We start from the raw sequence: 17,235 nt of genomic DNA on the forward strand, positions 1-17,235 counted from the left end.
GACATATGATCTCACCTGTGGAATCTAAAACCAACAAAAACCAACCCAATTCGCAGATACAGAGAACAGATAATTCTGTACAACAGGGAACCTGCCCTGGTTAGAAGAGGAGAGGGGCACCTGGATGGCTCAGGTCATGATCTTATGGTTTGTGAGATCGAGCCTGGCATCTAGCTCTGTGCTGACAGCATGGAGCATGCCTGGGATTCTCTCTCTGCCCCTCCCACTCATACGTTCTCTCTCGCTCTCTCTCTCAAAATAAATAAATAAATTAAAAAAAAAAAGAGAGAGAGAAGAGGAGGAGAGAGGATTCATCTAGAAATTGTATCTGCACAGCAATCATGCAGTAGTTCAGGAAGTAAATGGTGGCTCATAAAGATTATGGGAAGCCATCCCTTGATGCTGTCACTATTGTCTGAAGTTATTATCAATGAAAAATACTCTGCTATTTCATTAGAAAAGAATGAGACTATTTAGCAACAGAGAGCTCACAGGAAAGACAACTCACAAAAATTATTATAAAGCCTACAGCAATGAGGCTATGTACTTATTAACAATTAATGTGCTGAAACTGTAGCATTACCCTTTTACCACTCTAAATGGCTAAAGCAAATGCCAAGGAAAAATTTAGTGTATTTCTACATTTAAATAATCTGAATATCTGAGACAATAACAAGAAAAACAGTGGAAAAAAAAATCCAGGCCCATGCCTCTTTCGGTGCAATGATACAGTTTTCTTTAGAATAATTTACAGAATATTTCTTTGATTCAAGTTTAAAAAAAAAAAAAAAATTCAGTTAGCCTCTCAGAAGGCAACCAGAAATTGTTTTCAGTATTATTTACTTTATGTAAACTTTGTAATTTGCCTTGGAAACTTTAATTTCAAAGATCAGACCTTAAGTAAATATATAAATTTTACTTTAGTGAGATACCTTATCCATTATACCCATTGCTTTAATTTTAGCAGATTCACTGCCGAGTTCATTAAGCTGGTGTTTTCCTAAGAGAAGTTCCTGAGGAATTTCATCATCATCACCTGAAAAACCAAACCAAATAATTAAGGGAGAATACATAGCTCAAAATAGTAAGTTTAATTTTTTAATAAAATTTCTGGACACATAGACAAATACAAACAAACTAAACAAATAACATCCTAAGAGGCTTCTGCACACCTCAAGCGCACCCGTAACAAGCGAGGACAGGGATTAAAACTAGAGCTCTGACTGGGATGGAAAGAGGACTCAGATCTCGTGTCTTCACTCTCAACCAAGTTCTCTGCCCCAGGGGGCTGACCTGTGTGCACTACATAACAGTCTCTCATGCCCTCTGGCTTCTGTTTGGGTACAGCTAGTGGGGTGCCCTGTCAGAAGATCTAAAGAGAAGGAGAGTGAGGTCAGGGTATTTATATCCGTGACTCCTTCCTTGTACGGTCTCCTCAGGCTGCCTATGTCCTCCAACCAAAAGGTTACTGCCTTTTTTCAAGGCAGTCTACGATATTTTTTTCCCTACAGAGTGAGAGTTCTGGTAACTTCTCTTTACCCTTGTTCCTTTCGGAGCAGCGATGGTAACAGTTTCATGGTTGTTAACCCTGGATTCTGGCACTATTCTGTCCCTAACTCTGAAACTGGTCTGTTTGTAAGTAAGTCCTCCTCAAACTATCCCAATTTGAGAGTGTCATCTGTCTTCTGGTTGGGATCTTCAATGACATGGGAGACAGTGTCTCAGCACACCACTGGAGTTTTATAAATGACAAAACTGCTACTCCAAATAATGGAGATATGCATTAATGATACTTAGGCAAGTAACTCTGACAAAACAAATATTTTTAAAATCAAGGGTAATATAATATAAAGGGTAATATACCTTTTAAGGCATTTTCAAATAGATGGACTCGTATCAGAAATTATTGTATATCACATGGCTTTTGTAAAATTAGGTAAAATGTTTGTACCAGCTGAAGGTGACATACAATGGTTGAGAATAGCTCTAAACACTGCAAGCACATTACATTTTTATATTTATAGATATGATCTTTACATATTATAAAAGGAATATATAAATATTACATTAATCCTATTGTATGTTAATTGGTTTACTATTTTGTTTTCCGTATTAGATTCTGTATTACTTGAAACCAGGAGCTGGGATATTTATCTTTGGATCTCTAGCATTTAATATATTAGTGACAAAGAGCAAGTATTCAATAAATATTGGCTATAAGAATAAATGAGCAGATGCATGGGTTCCTGTTTCTGCATCCTTGCTCAAATTAGTACTTAGGTCCTTATCTAGGACCTACTTAAGTCTTACCTGCATTAATTACTCTCACCTACCTTGGTAACTGCACTTTCAGGATTCTTAAGACACTATCAATAATTAATAATACCTGATTTTTATACTAAAGTTTTCAATTTCTTGACAATATAGACTACACTTGACTCTAAACCAGATTTCAAGTTGCTTGAGAGCACTTAATCATGCCTCTGTATCTACTAGATAACTGGCAGAAAGCTAGACACATAGGTAAATAAATACATTTAAAATTGATTTTATATTTAGAAGTAAATATATATTAAAATGATTTTACCAAATGCAGTAAAATCCATATCTTCTAAATTATCCAAAATATTCTCTATTGAGGCTGTGAATCTCTTAAAAGTTGAAGAATCCATCATTTCTACAAAAAGAAAAAATAAAAACTTATTATGATCATATTACAAGTAGAATACTGAAGTTGAACACTGTGAACAAAGACAAAAATTTACCTTCAGGTGTTAGTTTTGGTTCATAAGCTTTCCTCTTCTTCTGTTTTTCTTTTTTCTTCATTTTTCTAGCAACTAAATCAAACAGAAGAAATGTTGAAATACAGGAAAGACAACTTAAAATATTTCTATTCTTGCGCTTAGGTTCTTCCAGAACATTAAATACTTAAACAATAACCACTGCCATTCCAAACTAAATACATACTTTTGTCTTGATTAACAATTAGGAGTTGTTAATGAACTCAGAAAAAAGTATCAAAGAGTCTTCAAAGTTAAACCCCTAAATTTAAGGTGGCTTATGTAAGAAATCCGTTGATACTGATGTATTACCCTCACTAAGGCTGGGAGGAGGAGAATAATCTTCCATGTCAGAATCTGATGGGCTTCGGTTTCGATAACGACCACCACCTGAACTCCTTCTTCCTTCATGAGAGTGGCCACTTCTCCTATGATCCCCAGAGCTTCTTCTGTCACGTTCTTCATATTCCCAAGCTTTATCATCATCTTTTTTATGTCGTTTCCTAGAGGCTAAAAGCAAATCCCCATGACAAATAATTTACCTCATTTAAAAAGACTATTAAAGCTTGTACTTCACAAATTTACCACATGGGGGAAAATCATTGTGTGGGTCTAGGAAATTCTGAGTTTTTCTGTTTAATCAGAAATATGAATTATGGTATAGAAATAGTATCACTTATTTTAGCAATATCTATCTACATTTAAAGATTTTTACATGAATTTCGTTTGCTAACAAATATAGATAGGAATGTTCTGGGAATGAAACAGCACTCATTTCAAAGAAAGATATAATCAGCGAGTCAGTAAAGATAATATCTAACCATCAGGATGAATTAAGGCATGCAAAACAATCTTTATTTAGGATTTGGACGAAAAACAGAAACACCTTAAAGCATTTAGATTACTGATGGGGAGTAGGGTTTGGAGGAAAAGTAAACTTTTGAGAAAGTGTTATAGAATATGGGGTAACCATGTATACCAACAATTAAAAGTCAAGTTAAGCCCACAATTTAGGTATAAATTCAACAGACTGATAATCTAACGTCACAGGCCTACAGAGAATAAATCCATACAGTTGTAAATACTCACACTGAATTCAGTTCCCCAATAACATATTTGCTTAAACCCAAAGAAAAAAGCTTTTAAGCTTATAAATGCTATATAAACAAATTTATGTATGTTACCTTCAGTCCCTCCCCCATCTTTCCAAGGGTCTAAGCATTCTGCTAAAATCACCAGTATTGACAGGAACTTCTAGGCAGAACTGGCAAACAGATTTCATCTGACACATCAACTCTGATCAAATGGTAATAGCTGCCAAGAACATTATATTTCCTTGAGAAAGCATCATATTTCAGCAAGAAAGACTGATTAGAAATGTCTGTCCTGTGAGAACCTGAGGGCAGTACAAGTGACAAATATTTACCATACCTGCTCTTGCATGCAGTACCAACAACTTAAAACTAGGTTAGAGAAGTAATGTGTCCTACATCTTGGGATTCTTGTTTTGACCACTTGTTGCTGACAATGAAATACTTTCTAATCGTTGAACTAAATGTGACTCCCTTGCTTTCTTGTAGCTGACTTCTATTTCAAATTCCTAACTATGATCAATACTCAAATACTTAAGACAAAAATAATGCTTGAGTCCCCTTAAATTCTTAGATTTAAGGATGCCAATCTTACTAGCATAGATAGATGTATTCTACTACGCTTGTACTGGTGCCCTTATGTGTGAATAAGCAATGCCTACACTCTGGCTAATCTCACCCTTACGTGCTGCCTTAGCTGCTCCTATTCGAGAATCTAGTTTGGTTTCTGGTTCTGGACCCTTCTGTCCAATCTACTGACAGTATGGCAGAAAAAGATAATTTTGTTTCCTCTTTTTGGTCATAGACTTGGCACAGAAAGATGGTTCATAAAAAAAGACAAATGTAAATGCATATATTTAAATCTCCAATGATTTTCTTCATAATTAGCCATAAATTTGACTATGAAATATGAGGAAGAAGTAGGACTTTCTCCCCTTTTGCAATTAGGGTATGCCCCAGTACGTTCTCTTAGTTGAGAGGCTGCCTTATAAACTAATATAAGGGGTGTGTGTGTGTGTGTGTGTCAGAGAAACATTTAGCATTCACTAAATACTTTTTCAACAAGTACTAACATACCTATCAAACATGAGGAAAAACAACTAATAAGCAAACTTGTTCAGAAAGAATTCTATGACCTCAAATATGACCTAGTCCTTTTGAAACTTAATTTCATACGAAATCCATTTCAAGCATTCAATTCTATGATTAGAAAACGCTTGAAAAATCTTACAGTTGTTAGCAAGAACATACAAAATACCGTACCGGTGATAATTTTTATAGGCCTTGAAGATTTTTTGTTTCACATCCATTAAACTTTAGGAAATTTGGATAAAAATAGGACGGCAAGTTAGAAAAAATTCCCACCCAACTTCTATGATACAGTGTGTTGTAATAAGGTTACCAGGATCCCAATTCATTGTTACTAGTTTATTCTTTTGCTATTACTCTCAAGAAATAGGGGAGGAGCTCAGTAGACAGGTAGATAAAATATGACTTGAGTGTCTTCCACCTTCCCTAACTTTCACCTACATTGCTTTTTAGCTTACATCTTCCCTCCTTCCCCAGCAACACACTGACCTTGTAGTTGTGCTATGGCTATCCAGATCTATGTGGCCCAACGTTCAAAGTTACCCCTCAACCTTTCCCCCATCCTTCAACAAAACAATTGCCTTAGTTTTAGATTTTCAGGAGTGCAATTTGATTAAACTGCAGTAAAACCTTAAGTTTCAAACGGTCTCTCTCAAAGCAGCATAACGCTTGTGTTTATGTTCTCATACTACTTTTACATTTTGTATTACACTATATTCTCACTGCATTGTTTTTGTTGTGGTATAATGACAATGTGTTTGTTTATGTAAACTACCAATTGCAATTCCTCCATCTCTCAAATCAGCGGCTCCAGAGTAAATTTTTCTATAGTTACTTGTATAGAAATTAGAAAAACAGGAAGCTACTCTGAAGTCTCTTAAAAAATCCAGAGAAACTTTTCTTCCTCCTGGCAAGGGCTGAAGCTGAGGTTCTCTGATACGAGCTTTCAGTACACTTGGAAACAGATATAACAGGGTTCATGGCTTTAAGATGACACTAAGTGCTTCCATAAGATGAAATGAGAGCTCTCCTAACAGAAAGCAAAGAATAGTGGCTGCACTAATGACAAACATAAGGCATGTGTGGCTCTCTTCTCTTACACTTGATGGCCATTTCTGATTGTGCTATTCTTTCTACTTAACTGCAAGGTAGCTTCAAAATTCTCCTCAGCTTAGCAATGAGAGGAGCTCAGCCGCTCTCAGTGAAATGGGAGTTGAAGTGTGATTTGAAATCAGTCTGCAATTAAATAACTCCTCCTTCTTAACTACTCCCTTTAGAAATGGGTGATGTTTTAGGGAGCAGGAGAGAGAGTGAAGGAGAGGCATGTCTATAAAGGGGAGTGAGTTTATGAGCCACCAGATCTCCTTTCTCCTATCCCTTTCCAGAATATATGTTCCCATATGACCAAAATGTTTGATTATAATAAAAAAAGTATTAAGTTTAGCCATTGAAATATATTCCATGTAAATACATCTCATGAGAATACAAATGATAACAATTGTACATATAATTGTCAGATTAACTTTGCTATATATTTTATTTCAATTTTAAAACTTTCTTCAGATTTGTTCAGTATTTATAGCCTACTGCTCATAGCTCAAGAGCTCACAATTTAAAGAAAATCAGAGTAAATGAACATTAAAAACTTTGGAGGAGGTGAAGGATTTCCATCAGCAATATACATTTAAAATTAGCAGCATGCATCTGTCCTTCCTGCCCTTGCTTGTCACACCTCAATCTATGGAAACTAGGTGGAAAAGGTAGAATACACTGGAGGTCTTCCCAGTTCTTTTGGTCAAAATGACTAAGTCAGTTGGCACACAAGTGAAGATCTCCCATAGTCTGTTTCCACTGAATGCCGTTTAAGTCAAACAAGGTTGCTGACCCCTCTTGGCTAGGCTCAATTCTCTTGCTCCAGAAGAAGGAAGATAGGGATAAAAGAGAAGAACTTTTTCAGTGGACCAGTAGGAAGACAGGCGAGGTATAGCAAGTCTAGTGCAAAGACAGGTGATCACAGTGTTGTAGAGAGGTAGCTGTGTAGTGAAGAAGCCAGCTCTGGAAAACAGTGAAACAAGGGAGGAATTCCAGGACACAGCTGGGCAAAAAGGAGAAGCCAGGTCCAAACCACACAGATAATTGGCAATGTGGCTAATCCATTCATAATTTAGTGATAGTATGGTTTTAAATATTTCTTCACCTGGCTATCTCCTATGTGTCCTTCAAGACTCAACTCAAGTGTCACCTCTTCCAGTAAGCGTTCCCTGAAACCCAAGTATAATTTTGATGTCAATCCAATGTGCTCCCATAGCACCCTGGATTTACTTATTATCACTGTACTTTTCTCACTGTGCTACAACTGTTTACATATTTCCCCCATTAGACTGAAGGCTCTTTAAAGACAGGGGCCACATCTTATTTATATTTTTAATCTCAGTGCCTAACATATATAGTAGGAACTCAATAAATGTTTGCTAAATACAGACACATACCTGTGTTATTTGACACTAACCATAGCTCATTAAAATTTTTTTTCTTGGTGCCAACTGATCTCATCTGTCACACGTTTTTTAGTATAAAGAAAAAGCCTTGCTATACTAAGTTATTAAGAATTAAGATCACTGTACTGTTCCTAACCCCCCAAATTATGAATGAGACAAACATATCAACCTGCGTTTTAATTCTAAAGTAATAATAAAATTATGTGATACTTACATTCAAAAGCTTCATCACTATCATTATCTTCATCTGAACTGATTTCAGCATATTTTGGCTTTTCATTAACTGTGCTACGCTTGCGTTTATTCATTTTCACACGTTCACAAAGTGGCATGGTGGATTCAATTTCTGCCAGAAGTTCGGGGGGTAATTCTTTTAACACTGATTGATCTATACTACCTATTAATGAAAGGTAAGAAAAAAATTTAAATCTGAAGATAAAAGGGAAATTTTAACTAAATTAGAACAATGAAAATGAAATACTAGTATTTATATACGTTTTCTAAGTCAGCTTTGTATTTTAATAAAACACATATTTAAAACTGTAATAGGCTCAACCCTGACCTGATAATGCAGTTTTTATACATGTATCATTATATAACAACTTAAAAAATATAAAAAGGGTAGTTATATCATCGGTTTTTGATATAATGCCTTCATTTGTCTGCACAGACTAAAAACTTTCTAAAACTATGAATCCACTGGCATTGACTAGCGTATTTGTACTAGGGGATTCATTTTGCATTCTTGGTAGCACCCCCATTTGTTTTACAGAGGTCTATACCAGTTAGTTTGAAAGTAAGGCTCTCTCTCCGTGCAGATTAGAAGAGTTGGAAGACACTTAGCACCTCCTTCTCTTCATCTATGATCTTGGTGGTTGTGTGATACGGCTGAGACCAGAGTTTTACATGCTTTTACCTATCACTGTCTATTCGAGAGGCATGGTAATGCCTTTAGTATTCCAAAGAACTTCCTCAAACAGATAAACCAATATATGCATTTAACTGAAGATAAAGGAACATGAAAGGCAGGATAAACAAAACAAAAATATTTAAAAATATAATTGTCTATAATTGAAAATAGTAAATTCAAGTCTGTCATGAAATAAGTTCATATTTTCCCATGAAAAAGTAATGACGGAATAAAAATATATCAGCATAATAACATTAACATAATATTTACTATTTAATCCTACACACATACACACAAATACACAAATACTACAAATGAAGAAATAAATTCTTAACATCTTATTGAGAGCTTAAAAATAAAGAAGTAGCAAAAGCTATTTATTCAGGATAATTTGTCCTTGATGATGACAATTTTAACTTACTTTACTTACCCTTGTAAATTTTTTAGTGGAAGTACAAAAATGAGGTCTTAGCTGCTAAATTTTAGAAACTGGGAGCAAAGAGTACTTTAGTGGATTATAACGGGGAATATTAGTAACTATAATCGACATTAACACTACAACATTTGAATTTTAATAGTGCTTATGTAAAGGATAAAAATAAATCATGACAAAAATGAATGGGTACTGATTAAGATAATTTCAAAGCCTCAGTATTCAATCCCAATAATTTAAGAATATAAAACATAGATTATTAATCTCAATGGAAGAATAATCTTTTTTTTATTCTTCATGCAATTTTTATTGAACATCATGAAAGAGTTATTTCAGTAACCTTTAGTCTTTTACTCTTCTAAGGACACGCATAGCAAAAATTTTACCCAATAAAGATGTAATACTTGTGACTGGTAGTATTCCAAAGAATTCATTGCTGAGAATCCTGACAGACTAATGTTGAGTGTAACTTATCTGTGTCACTTTCAAATCATGTAACATTACTCTGTGCTGGCTTTCTTAATTTAACTGTACTTTATCAGTGAGGTCTTTTCAGAATATTGCTACAAGTAAAAGAAACCAACTTTAGCTTTGGATTGTCCATATGTTCAGCCCAAAGGTAAATACAACATGCATCTCATTTAAAAGTCCTTAACGTCTTGAGCACCTCTAATTAAATGTGTGGTTCTTTTTTGATGGAAGGATCATGTCTTCTAGTATTTACCTTCCCCTTTCCACATGGCCTATAATTTATCTTAATTTATTTTAATAATTTATAAATGCTCAATAAATGCTTTCTGATTACCTGTCATTCACAGTTTCCTATGATCACTTACAAACTTCCTGTATAGTTTCTGAATTGCTAGATTTTAGAGGCAAATGAAGACATTTCCCAAATTAAAAAAAAAAAAAAAAAAAAAAGGAAGTACTGTCCTTTTTGTACTCCTGAAATGTTATAACCTTTTGGGGTATTTAAATAATGATAGCCCCTGGTGCCTGAGTGGCTCAGTCAGTTAAGCATCCAACTCTTGACTTCAGCTCAGGTCATGATCTCACGGTTTGTGAGATGGGAGTCCCATGTCAGGCTCCATGACGACAGTGCAGAGCCTACTTGGGATTCTCTCTCTCCTGCTCTCTCCTGTGTGCTCTCGCTCTCTCTCAAACAAAACATTAAAAAAAAAATTAGTAGAGATAGCGCCAAAGTATTTGGCCTTTAATCCATCATGACATTTTTTAAAAAGCCAATTTACCTGATTATGTTCTGCTTAAATTCCCATTCTCAAAGACATATACTGACCTGATACATATCCCAGAATAAAAATTATCCTATGGATAAATATACAATAGATAATCAAGGGTCAATATATGTATTGGTACTTGTAGTCTCTTTACAATGGTTTGTGAGATCACCAGAGCAAGGACTCTGCTCTCTTTCTCTCTTTTAAAAAAACTCCTCACAATAGCCAGACATAGAAAACTTAAAGTCATATATATGATAAAGCAGGCACCAAAGTTTATTCATTGTAGTTTACCATCTCTTATTCCCTAAATCATAAAAAATACAATCAGATTTAAGAGCTTTTCTATTAGGTCGATCATTTTAACCTCTGTATAACTGAATGGTACAGCAACATAATTCAAAGACCAAATGTTTAATTTCTGAAGATGACCCAATTTAAGAAAAAACGAATCCAGCAACAGGTAATGTCTCTCAATGTATCATCCTCCAAAAGTGACCTCTGTTTCATTTTAAACAAACATCTATTCCAAAGGTTTAGTCATTTTCTCAATTAAACACATCCTTTCTTCCTTTTAATAAAACACTTTATAAACTGACTCAGCTAGGTCCCTTGATTATAAAGAATAAGAGATAAAATGTTAGACTTTCCTATACTCACATTCGGGTTCTTTACTACATTATCAAGGATTGAATAACTGACTCAGCTTCAAAAGATCTGAATAAACAGTGAGTACGTCAAATGATGCCTATGATGTATTGGTTATGTTCTTTCCCCTAAATTAGGAACTAGTAATTAATTGCAAAATAATGTCTATTTCGTAACACAACTAGAAACTAGATTTTAGAAATTATTGTTTATGGAGGCACCTGGGTGGCTTAGTCAGTTAAGCGTCTGACTTTGGCTCAGGTCACAATCTCACAGTTCATGGGTGCAGCCCCACATCAGGCTCTGTGCTAACAGCGCAGTCTGGAGCCTGCTTCGGATTCTATGTCTCTGTCTCTCTCTGCCCTTCCCTGGTTTGTGCTCTCTCTCAAAAATAAAATAAACATTAAAAAAAAAATTGTTTGTAGGGTTATTGTTCTTAAAAAACTCAGATTGCTAGTACCTGATGATTATCTTTCTCACCTCACTTCTCCCATTCCAACTACTTTATTGTTTAAATCAGGTGTCTGAATTACCACAAAATTTTAAGTTACTGGCTTGAGGGGATAATGTCATTTAGTCACAATTTTGTGAATATCACACTTTCAGCTTTTGTAGGTATATACTCCATTAGATGTAGCGCACCTCTATTTTCTAGCTCTAATAAGGCTAAAAGAATACATTTACTTCTAGATATGGTACATTTTAGGAACCTTGGATTTCTAGTCTAAATTACTTATATTAGCACATTTAGCAGATTATTAAAACCAGACTATTAAAAGTCTCAAAGAGTCACTGATTAGATAACAATGTATTATTTGGGATCGCCTGAGTGGCTCAGTCAGTTAAGCGTCCGATTTTGGCTCAGGTCATGATCTCACGGTTCGTGAGTTCATGAGTTTGAGCCCCGCGTCGGGCTCTGTGCTGACAGCTCAGAGCCTGGAGCCTGCTTCAGATTCTATGTCTCCCTCTCCGCTGCTTGCACTCTGTCTCTCGCATTGTGTCAAAAATAAACATTAAAAAAAAATGTGTTATTTGTTTTTTTAAGTGAAACAAACAACCCCGAGATTAAAATAAATGAACTCTTTGGGACTAAAGATTCAGACAGTGGAAACCAGTCATGTTCAGAAACAAACCAAGAGACTCACATAAAACTCCAAATTATGTAAGTCATAAAAAACATCTTAGGCATAATGTAGTTCAGGGACAATTCTTCCAATAACCTACTCAAATTACAAAGGAGTAGCATCAAATGGATCTTTAACCCCAAATACAGGCAATCTGACTGTCGTGTAACCCTAAGTGGGTTAATACAGTTTGAAGAAGATACATATTTTTGGTAGAAATGGTTCCTAAATGCAAGCCAACTTCTTTATTTAAAGCCACTATTAAGAAGTACGTCTAAGTAGCATAAATTGTGGATTACATAGCCCTGAAATATGGCAACAGTTGGGAGGTAGAAACAAAAAGCAACAACCTAAAGAGAAACTAAAAAAAAGTATGGTTCAACTATGAGACCAGGACACTGAATGTTCCTTTCACAGGGACCATAAGATTACCTAACCTGATGGCAGTACTATGGATAAAGAGGAAGACTGTGCACTAGGGACCAAAATCTGCAGTGAACGTAGGGACATGGAAGATTGCTGTCCAAAGTTTTGAGGTCAGGTGCCTGGGTGGCTTAGTCAGTTGAGCATCCGACTTTGACTCAGGTCATGATTTCGTGGTTCATGGGTTTAAGCCTTGCGTTGGGCTCTGTGCTGACAGCTCACAGCCTTGAGCCTGCTTCGGATTCTGTGTCTCCCTCTCTCTCTGCCCTCCCCCGCTTGCACTCTGTATCTCTCTCTCAAAAATAAATAAACATTAAAAAAAAAGTTTGGAGGTCACAAAACAATGACCTTAGGGGAAAAACTTTGACATGTACATTTTAGCAATTACAGGTGACCCTTAACATGTTTGAACTGCATGGGTCCATTTATATGCCAATTTTTCTTGAGAGATACAGTATAGTATTGTAGATGTATTTTCTTTTTCTTATGATTTTAACAGTATATAATGCGTGTAATAAACAAAATATGTATTGACTTTATGTTATTGGTAAAGCTTCCTGGTCAACATTAGGCTATATCAGTAGTTAAATTTGGGGGGAGTCAAAAGTTATACATGGATTTTTGACTGTGTAGAGGAAGAACCCTCCATGTTGTTCAAGGATCAACTGAATTTGGAAAGAGCAGTAGCAAACTAGGAGAAAGGACATTCTCCTTTTTAGTAGTGCTAAGGCTCTTTGGCTGAGTGAAAATGAGGGAAGTGAAACTCACAGCTTTCTATAGATGTTAGTTAACAGTCATCAGAGTAATAAGAAGGGAGGATCTGTTTGTAACTGAGGATGAGGTCTTAATTTAAGGGAAGAGAACATCAGGTAGATTACCTTCTCTAAAAGGAAAAGGTCAGGAAATAGGTTTGCTTTTGTTTGTGATGATTTAGGAAAAATGGAAGTGATGCATAATGAGATAATCTGGTATAAAGTTGCTTTAATTTTGGTAAAGAGGCAGAGAGACCCCAGGTACTGGCTGGAGGCCTAATACTACTTATTCAGGATTACAAAAAAACTTAAAATATGAAGCAACTTTTATATCAAAATTATAGCATAGATAATTAAGCTCTCTGATACAAGGTAGTCAATATACTTTCAACTTATTTTTTTTTTAAGTTTATTATTTTGAGAGAAGGTGTGTGTGCACGTGGGGGAAGGGCAGAGAGAGAGGCAGACAGAATCCCAAGCACTCTCCCTGCTGCCCACACAGAGCCCGATGCAGGGCTCAAATCCACAAACTGCAAGATCTTAACCTGAGCCAAAGTCAAGAGTCAGACACTTAACTGACTAAGCCACCCAGGTGCCCCACTCTACTATTGCTTTAAAAAAATTTTTTTTTTTAATTTGAGAGAGAGAGACTGAGAGAGAAAAAGAATACACGAGTCAGGGAGAGGGCAGAGGAAGAGAGAGAGAATCTTAAGCAGGCTCTATGCACAGTGTGGAGCTGATGTGGGGCTTGATCCCATGATGACTCAGGGATCACAACCTGAGCTGAAATCAAGACTTGGATGCTCAACAAACTAAGCCACCCAGGTGTCCCAATATTCTATTCTTGATGTAAATTTTTCTTAAAAGCACTGTGTCCATTTTTTTTTTTTTTAACAAGTCAACTTCCTGACTCATGATCGTTATTGAAAAGATCAAATTTTCTACAATGCTTTACACAGCGATGTCTTTAGGAATTAACTGCTATGCAGAGATGTTTGAGATGATATGAAATGATTCAGCCTTTGCTTCTGAGTTCTGTAAGTCTGCTTGTAGTTGACTGAAATGTATATACTCAGAATCTGTTAATTAGTGTAGAATATATAACAGAGCAAATGGGGTTAAAATCCTTTAACTCATTACTTATACTATTCATAGAAATTTATTCCAAGGAAATCTATACAACAAAAAAACTCTATGAAGAAAGGTGTTTAGATCAGTTTTATCTATTATAACAGCTTTTTTCCAGATGAAAAGTCTTTTCTAAATCCTGAAGGAAGTTTATCCACAAAGTGAAAAGATATCATAATTGACGTGCGACAAGTGTAAAATATATTAAAAGTAATTGAAGTCTGATTCTACTTGTTATATATTTTTATATATTAAATATTAATATATTAATAACTTATATAACCCCACTAAATGAGGTACTCAGATATTAAATATCCTTCTTGAAATATTATATTTGGCAAACTTCACACTACATAAATACTAGAGAACTAGAAAACTATTTCAAAACTCATTCTAGATGAATCGTTTTACATACACACATAAATACTCAAGTAACAGTGGACATTACAAATTTTAGGTCTCATTTGCTACAGAATAATCTATTTATCGGATTAACCTACAATACAATTTTAATTTTATATATCTACAGTAGGTAGGCTCAGCAAACTACAGCCTGTGGAGTCAAATATGCCCACCACACATTTCTGTATATAAAGTTTTATTAGAATACAGTGACACACAATCATTTCCATGTTGTCTATGGTTGCTTTCGTATTATTGCAATGTTAAAAAAAAGTGGCCTGTAAAGCCTAAAATATTTACAATCTGGGCCTTCACAGAAAAAGTCTGCTGACCCCTGATCTCTATCCTGTCATAGTTTTTTCAAATTGGAACAAAGTGCCAGCCACCTCGCCAGTGCAGTCACTATATTCTGTACATTTTAGATCACTGAAAATTGGTTTATTTAATGAAGACAAAAGCCAAGGAGTTGGTTTGTAGCAAATGAAAAAAACTATTACAAATGAAGCAGGCAGGAGAAAAGATTCCAAGAAAAATCTGGCTTTAAGCATCAGCTTTGATCTTGACACTAGTACTACAAATATCTCATCAATGTGCAGCTACTATATTACTATGGGGAAGAACGATAAAAAGAAACATGCTTTCCAGTAAGTTTATCATGTAAATGACAATTTACTACTAATCAACACAGAAAGTAGGAAGCAGGGATCAAATGATCCTTTCCTTGATATGCAGACACAGAGAGAAAAATAAATAGTAGAAGCACAACCTAACTTTTAATCTCAAGGAACTAAAAAAAGAAAACAAAGCCCAAATTTAATAGAAGGATGAAAATAAATATTAAAGCAGAAATAATTGAAACAGACTAAAAACAGAAAAGGTCAATGAAACTAAGACGTGAATTTCTGAAAAAATAAACAAAATAGACAAACGTTCAGCTACACTTATCAAGAAAAAAAGGAAGAGGACTCAAAAAAAATAAAAATAAAAACAACAGAAGACGCATTAAAACTGGTACCATATAAATACAAAGGATCCATATCCCTAGAAACATATAACCCACCAAGGCTGGCTCATGAAGAAATAAAAAATCTGAACAGACCAATTATTAGGAGATTGGATTAGTAATCAAAATCCTCCCAACAAAGAAAAGCCCAGGACCAGACAAGTTCTTTGATGAATTCCAACAAACATTTAAAGAATATTAATTTTTTTCAAACACTTCCAAAAACAGAAGAGGAAGAAAAGGATCCCTCCTTCCGAAGTCAGCATTACCCTGATACCACAACCAGAAAAGGACACTACAAGAAAGAAAATCACAGGCCAATACGTCTGATAAACATAGATTCAAAGTCCTCAACTAAATACTAGAAAATAGCATTCAATAACACATTAAAAGAATCAGGATTATATACCATGATGAAGTGGGATTTATTGCAGAAATGCATGAATGGTTTAAAATCTGTCAATGTGATACACATTAACAAAATGAATGATAAAAATAATATGATCATCTATTTAATAGATGCAGAAAAGCATTTAAAAAATTTCAACATCTATTCATGATGAAAACTCTCAACAAACTGCATACAAAGGGAATGTACCTGAACATAATAAAGGCCATATATGACAAGCCCACAGCTAATATCTTACTCAATGGTGAAAAGCTTTATAAGGAACAAGATAAGGATGCCCAATCTTGCCATTTTTATTCAACATAGTACTAGAAGTCCTAGCCAGAGCAGAGCAATTAGGGAGGAAAAAGAAATAAAAGGCATCCAGACGAGAAGGGAAAAATTAACTATCGCTATTGCCAGACTACATGATATATATAGAAAACCTAAAGATTCCACCAATAAACTGTTAGAACTAATAAAGTAAAAAAGGTTGCAGGATACAAAATCAACATACAAAAATCAGTTGCATTTTGATATACGAACAATAATCAGAAAGAGATATTAAGAAAAAAATCCATTTATAATTACATCCAAAAGAACAAAATATCAAGGAATAAATTTAACCAGAGGTGAAAGATCTGTACACTGAAAACTAGAAAAAGTTGATAGAAGGAACTAAAGAGACAAATAAATGCAAAGAAAGTTCTGTGCTCATGGATTACAAGAATTAATGCTGTTAAAATGCCCACACTACCTAAAGCCATCTATATATACAAAGCAATCCCTGTCAAAATTCCAATGACATTTATTACAGAAATAGAACAGCCCTAAAATTTGCACAGAACCACAAAATAGTCAAATAACCAAAGCAATCTTAAGAAAGAAGAACAAAGCTCAGGGCACCATGCTTCCTGATCTTAAACTATATTGCAAAGCTGTAGTAATCAAAACAGTATGATAATGGCATAAAAATAGACACATATATAAATGGAACAGATAAGACAACCCAGAAATAAACTCATGCATATATGGTCAATTAATTTACAAAAAAGCAGCCAAGAATATTCAACAAAGAAAGGATGGTTATTTAAAAAAATTTTTTTAAGGGGCACCTGGGTGGTTCAGTTGGTTAAGTGTCCGACTTCGGCTCAGAGGTTTGTGAGTTCGAGCCCTGCATCGGGCTCTGTGCTGACAGCTCAGGGCCTGGAGCCTGCTTCGGATTCTGTGTCTCCCTCTCTCTCTGCTCCTCCCCTGCTCACACTCTGTCTCTCTCTCAAAAATAAAGAGGTGCGTCTGGGTGGCTCAGTCGGTTAGGCATCCGACTT

The 17,235-nt window shown here is 35.1% G+C and overlaps 1 protein-coding gene across 5 annotated transcripts in view; it reads right to left on the minus strand.

Annotated features, from left to right (window-relative positions):
• The window catches only part of NIPBL (NIPBL cohesin loading factor), a 200,167-nt gene that overhangs the window by 65,953 nt on the left and 116,979 nt on the right, over window positions 1-17,235 (minus strand). For all 5 annotated transcript variants that reach the window (XM_042951844.1, XM_042951836.1, XM_042951868.1 and 2 more), the window contains 5 exons: window positions 7,673-7,855; window positions 3,093-3,290; window positions 2,766-2,837; window positions 2,588-2,677; window positions 933-1,036 (listed from right to left, as the gene is read on the minus strand). In XM_042951844.1, the coding sequence (XP_042807778.1) occupies window positions 933-1,036; window positions 2,588-2,677; window positions 2,766-2,837; window positions 3,093-3,290; window positions 7,673-7,855 (647 nt within the window). The remainder of the gene's footprint in view (window positions 1-932; window positions 1,037-2,587; window positions 2,678-2,765; window positions 2,838-3,092; window positions 3,291-7,672; window positions 7,856-17,235) is intronic.

The sequence above is a fragment of the Panthera leo genome, chromosome A1, assembly GCF_018350215.1.
Source record: "Panthera leo isolate Ple1 chromosome A1, P.leo_Ple1_pat1.1, whole genome shotgun sequence".
In the NCBI taxonomy this organism is placed as follows: Eukaryota; Metazoa; Chordata; class Mammalia; order Carnivora; family Felidae; genus Panthera; species Panthera leo.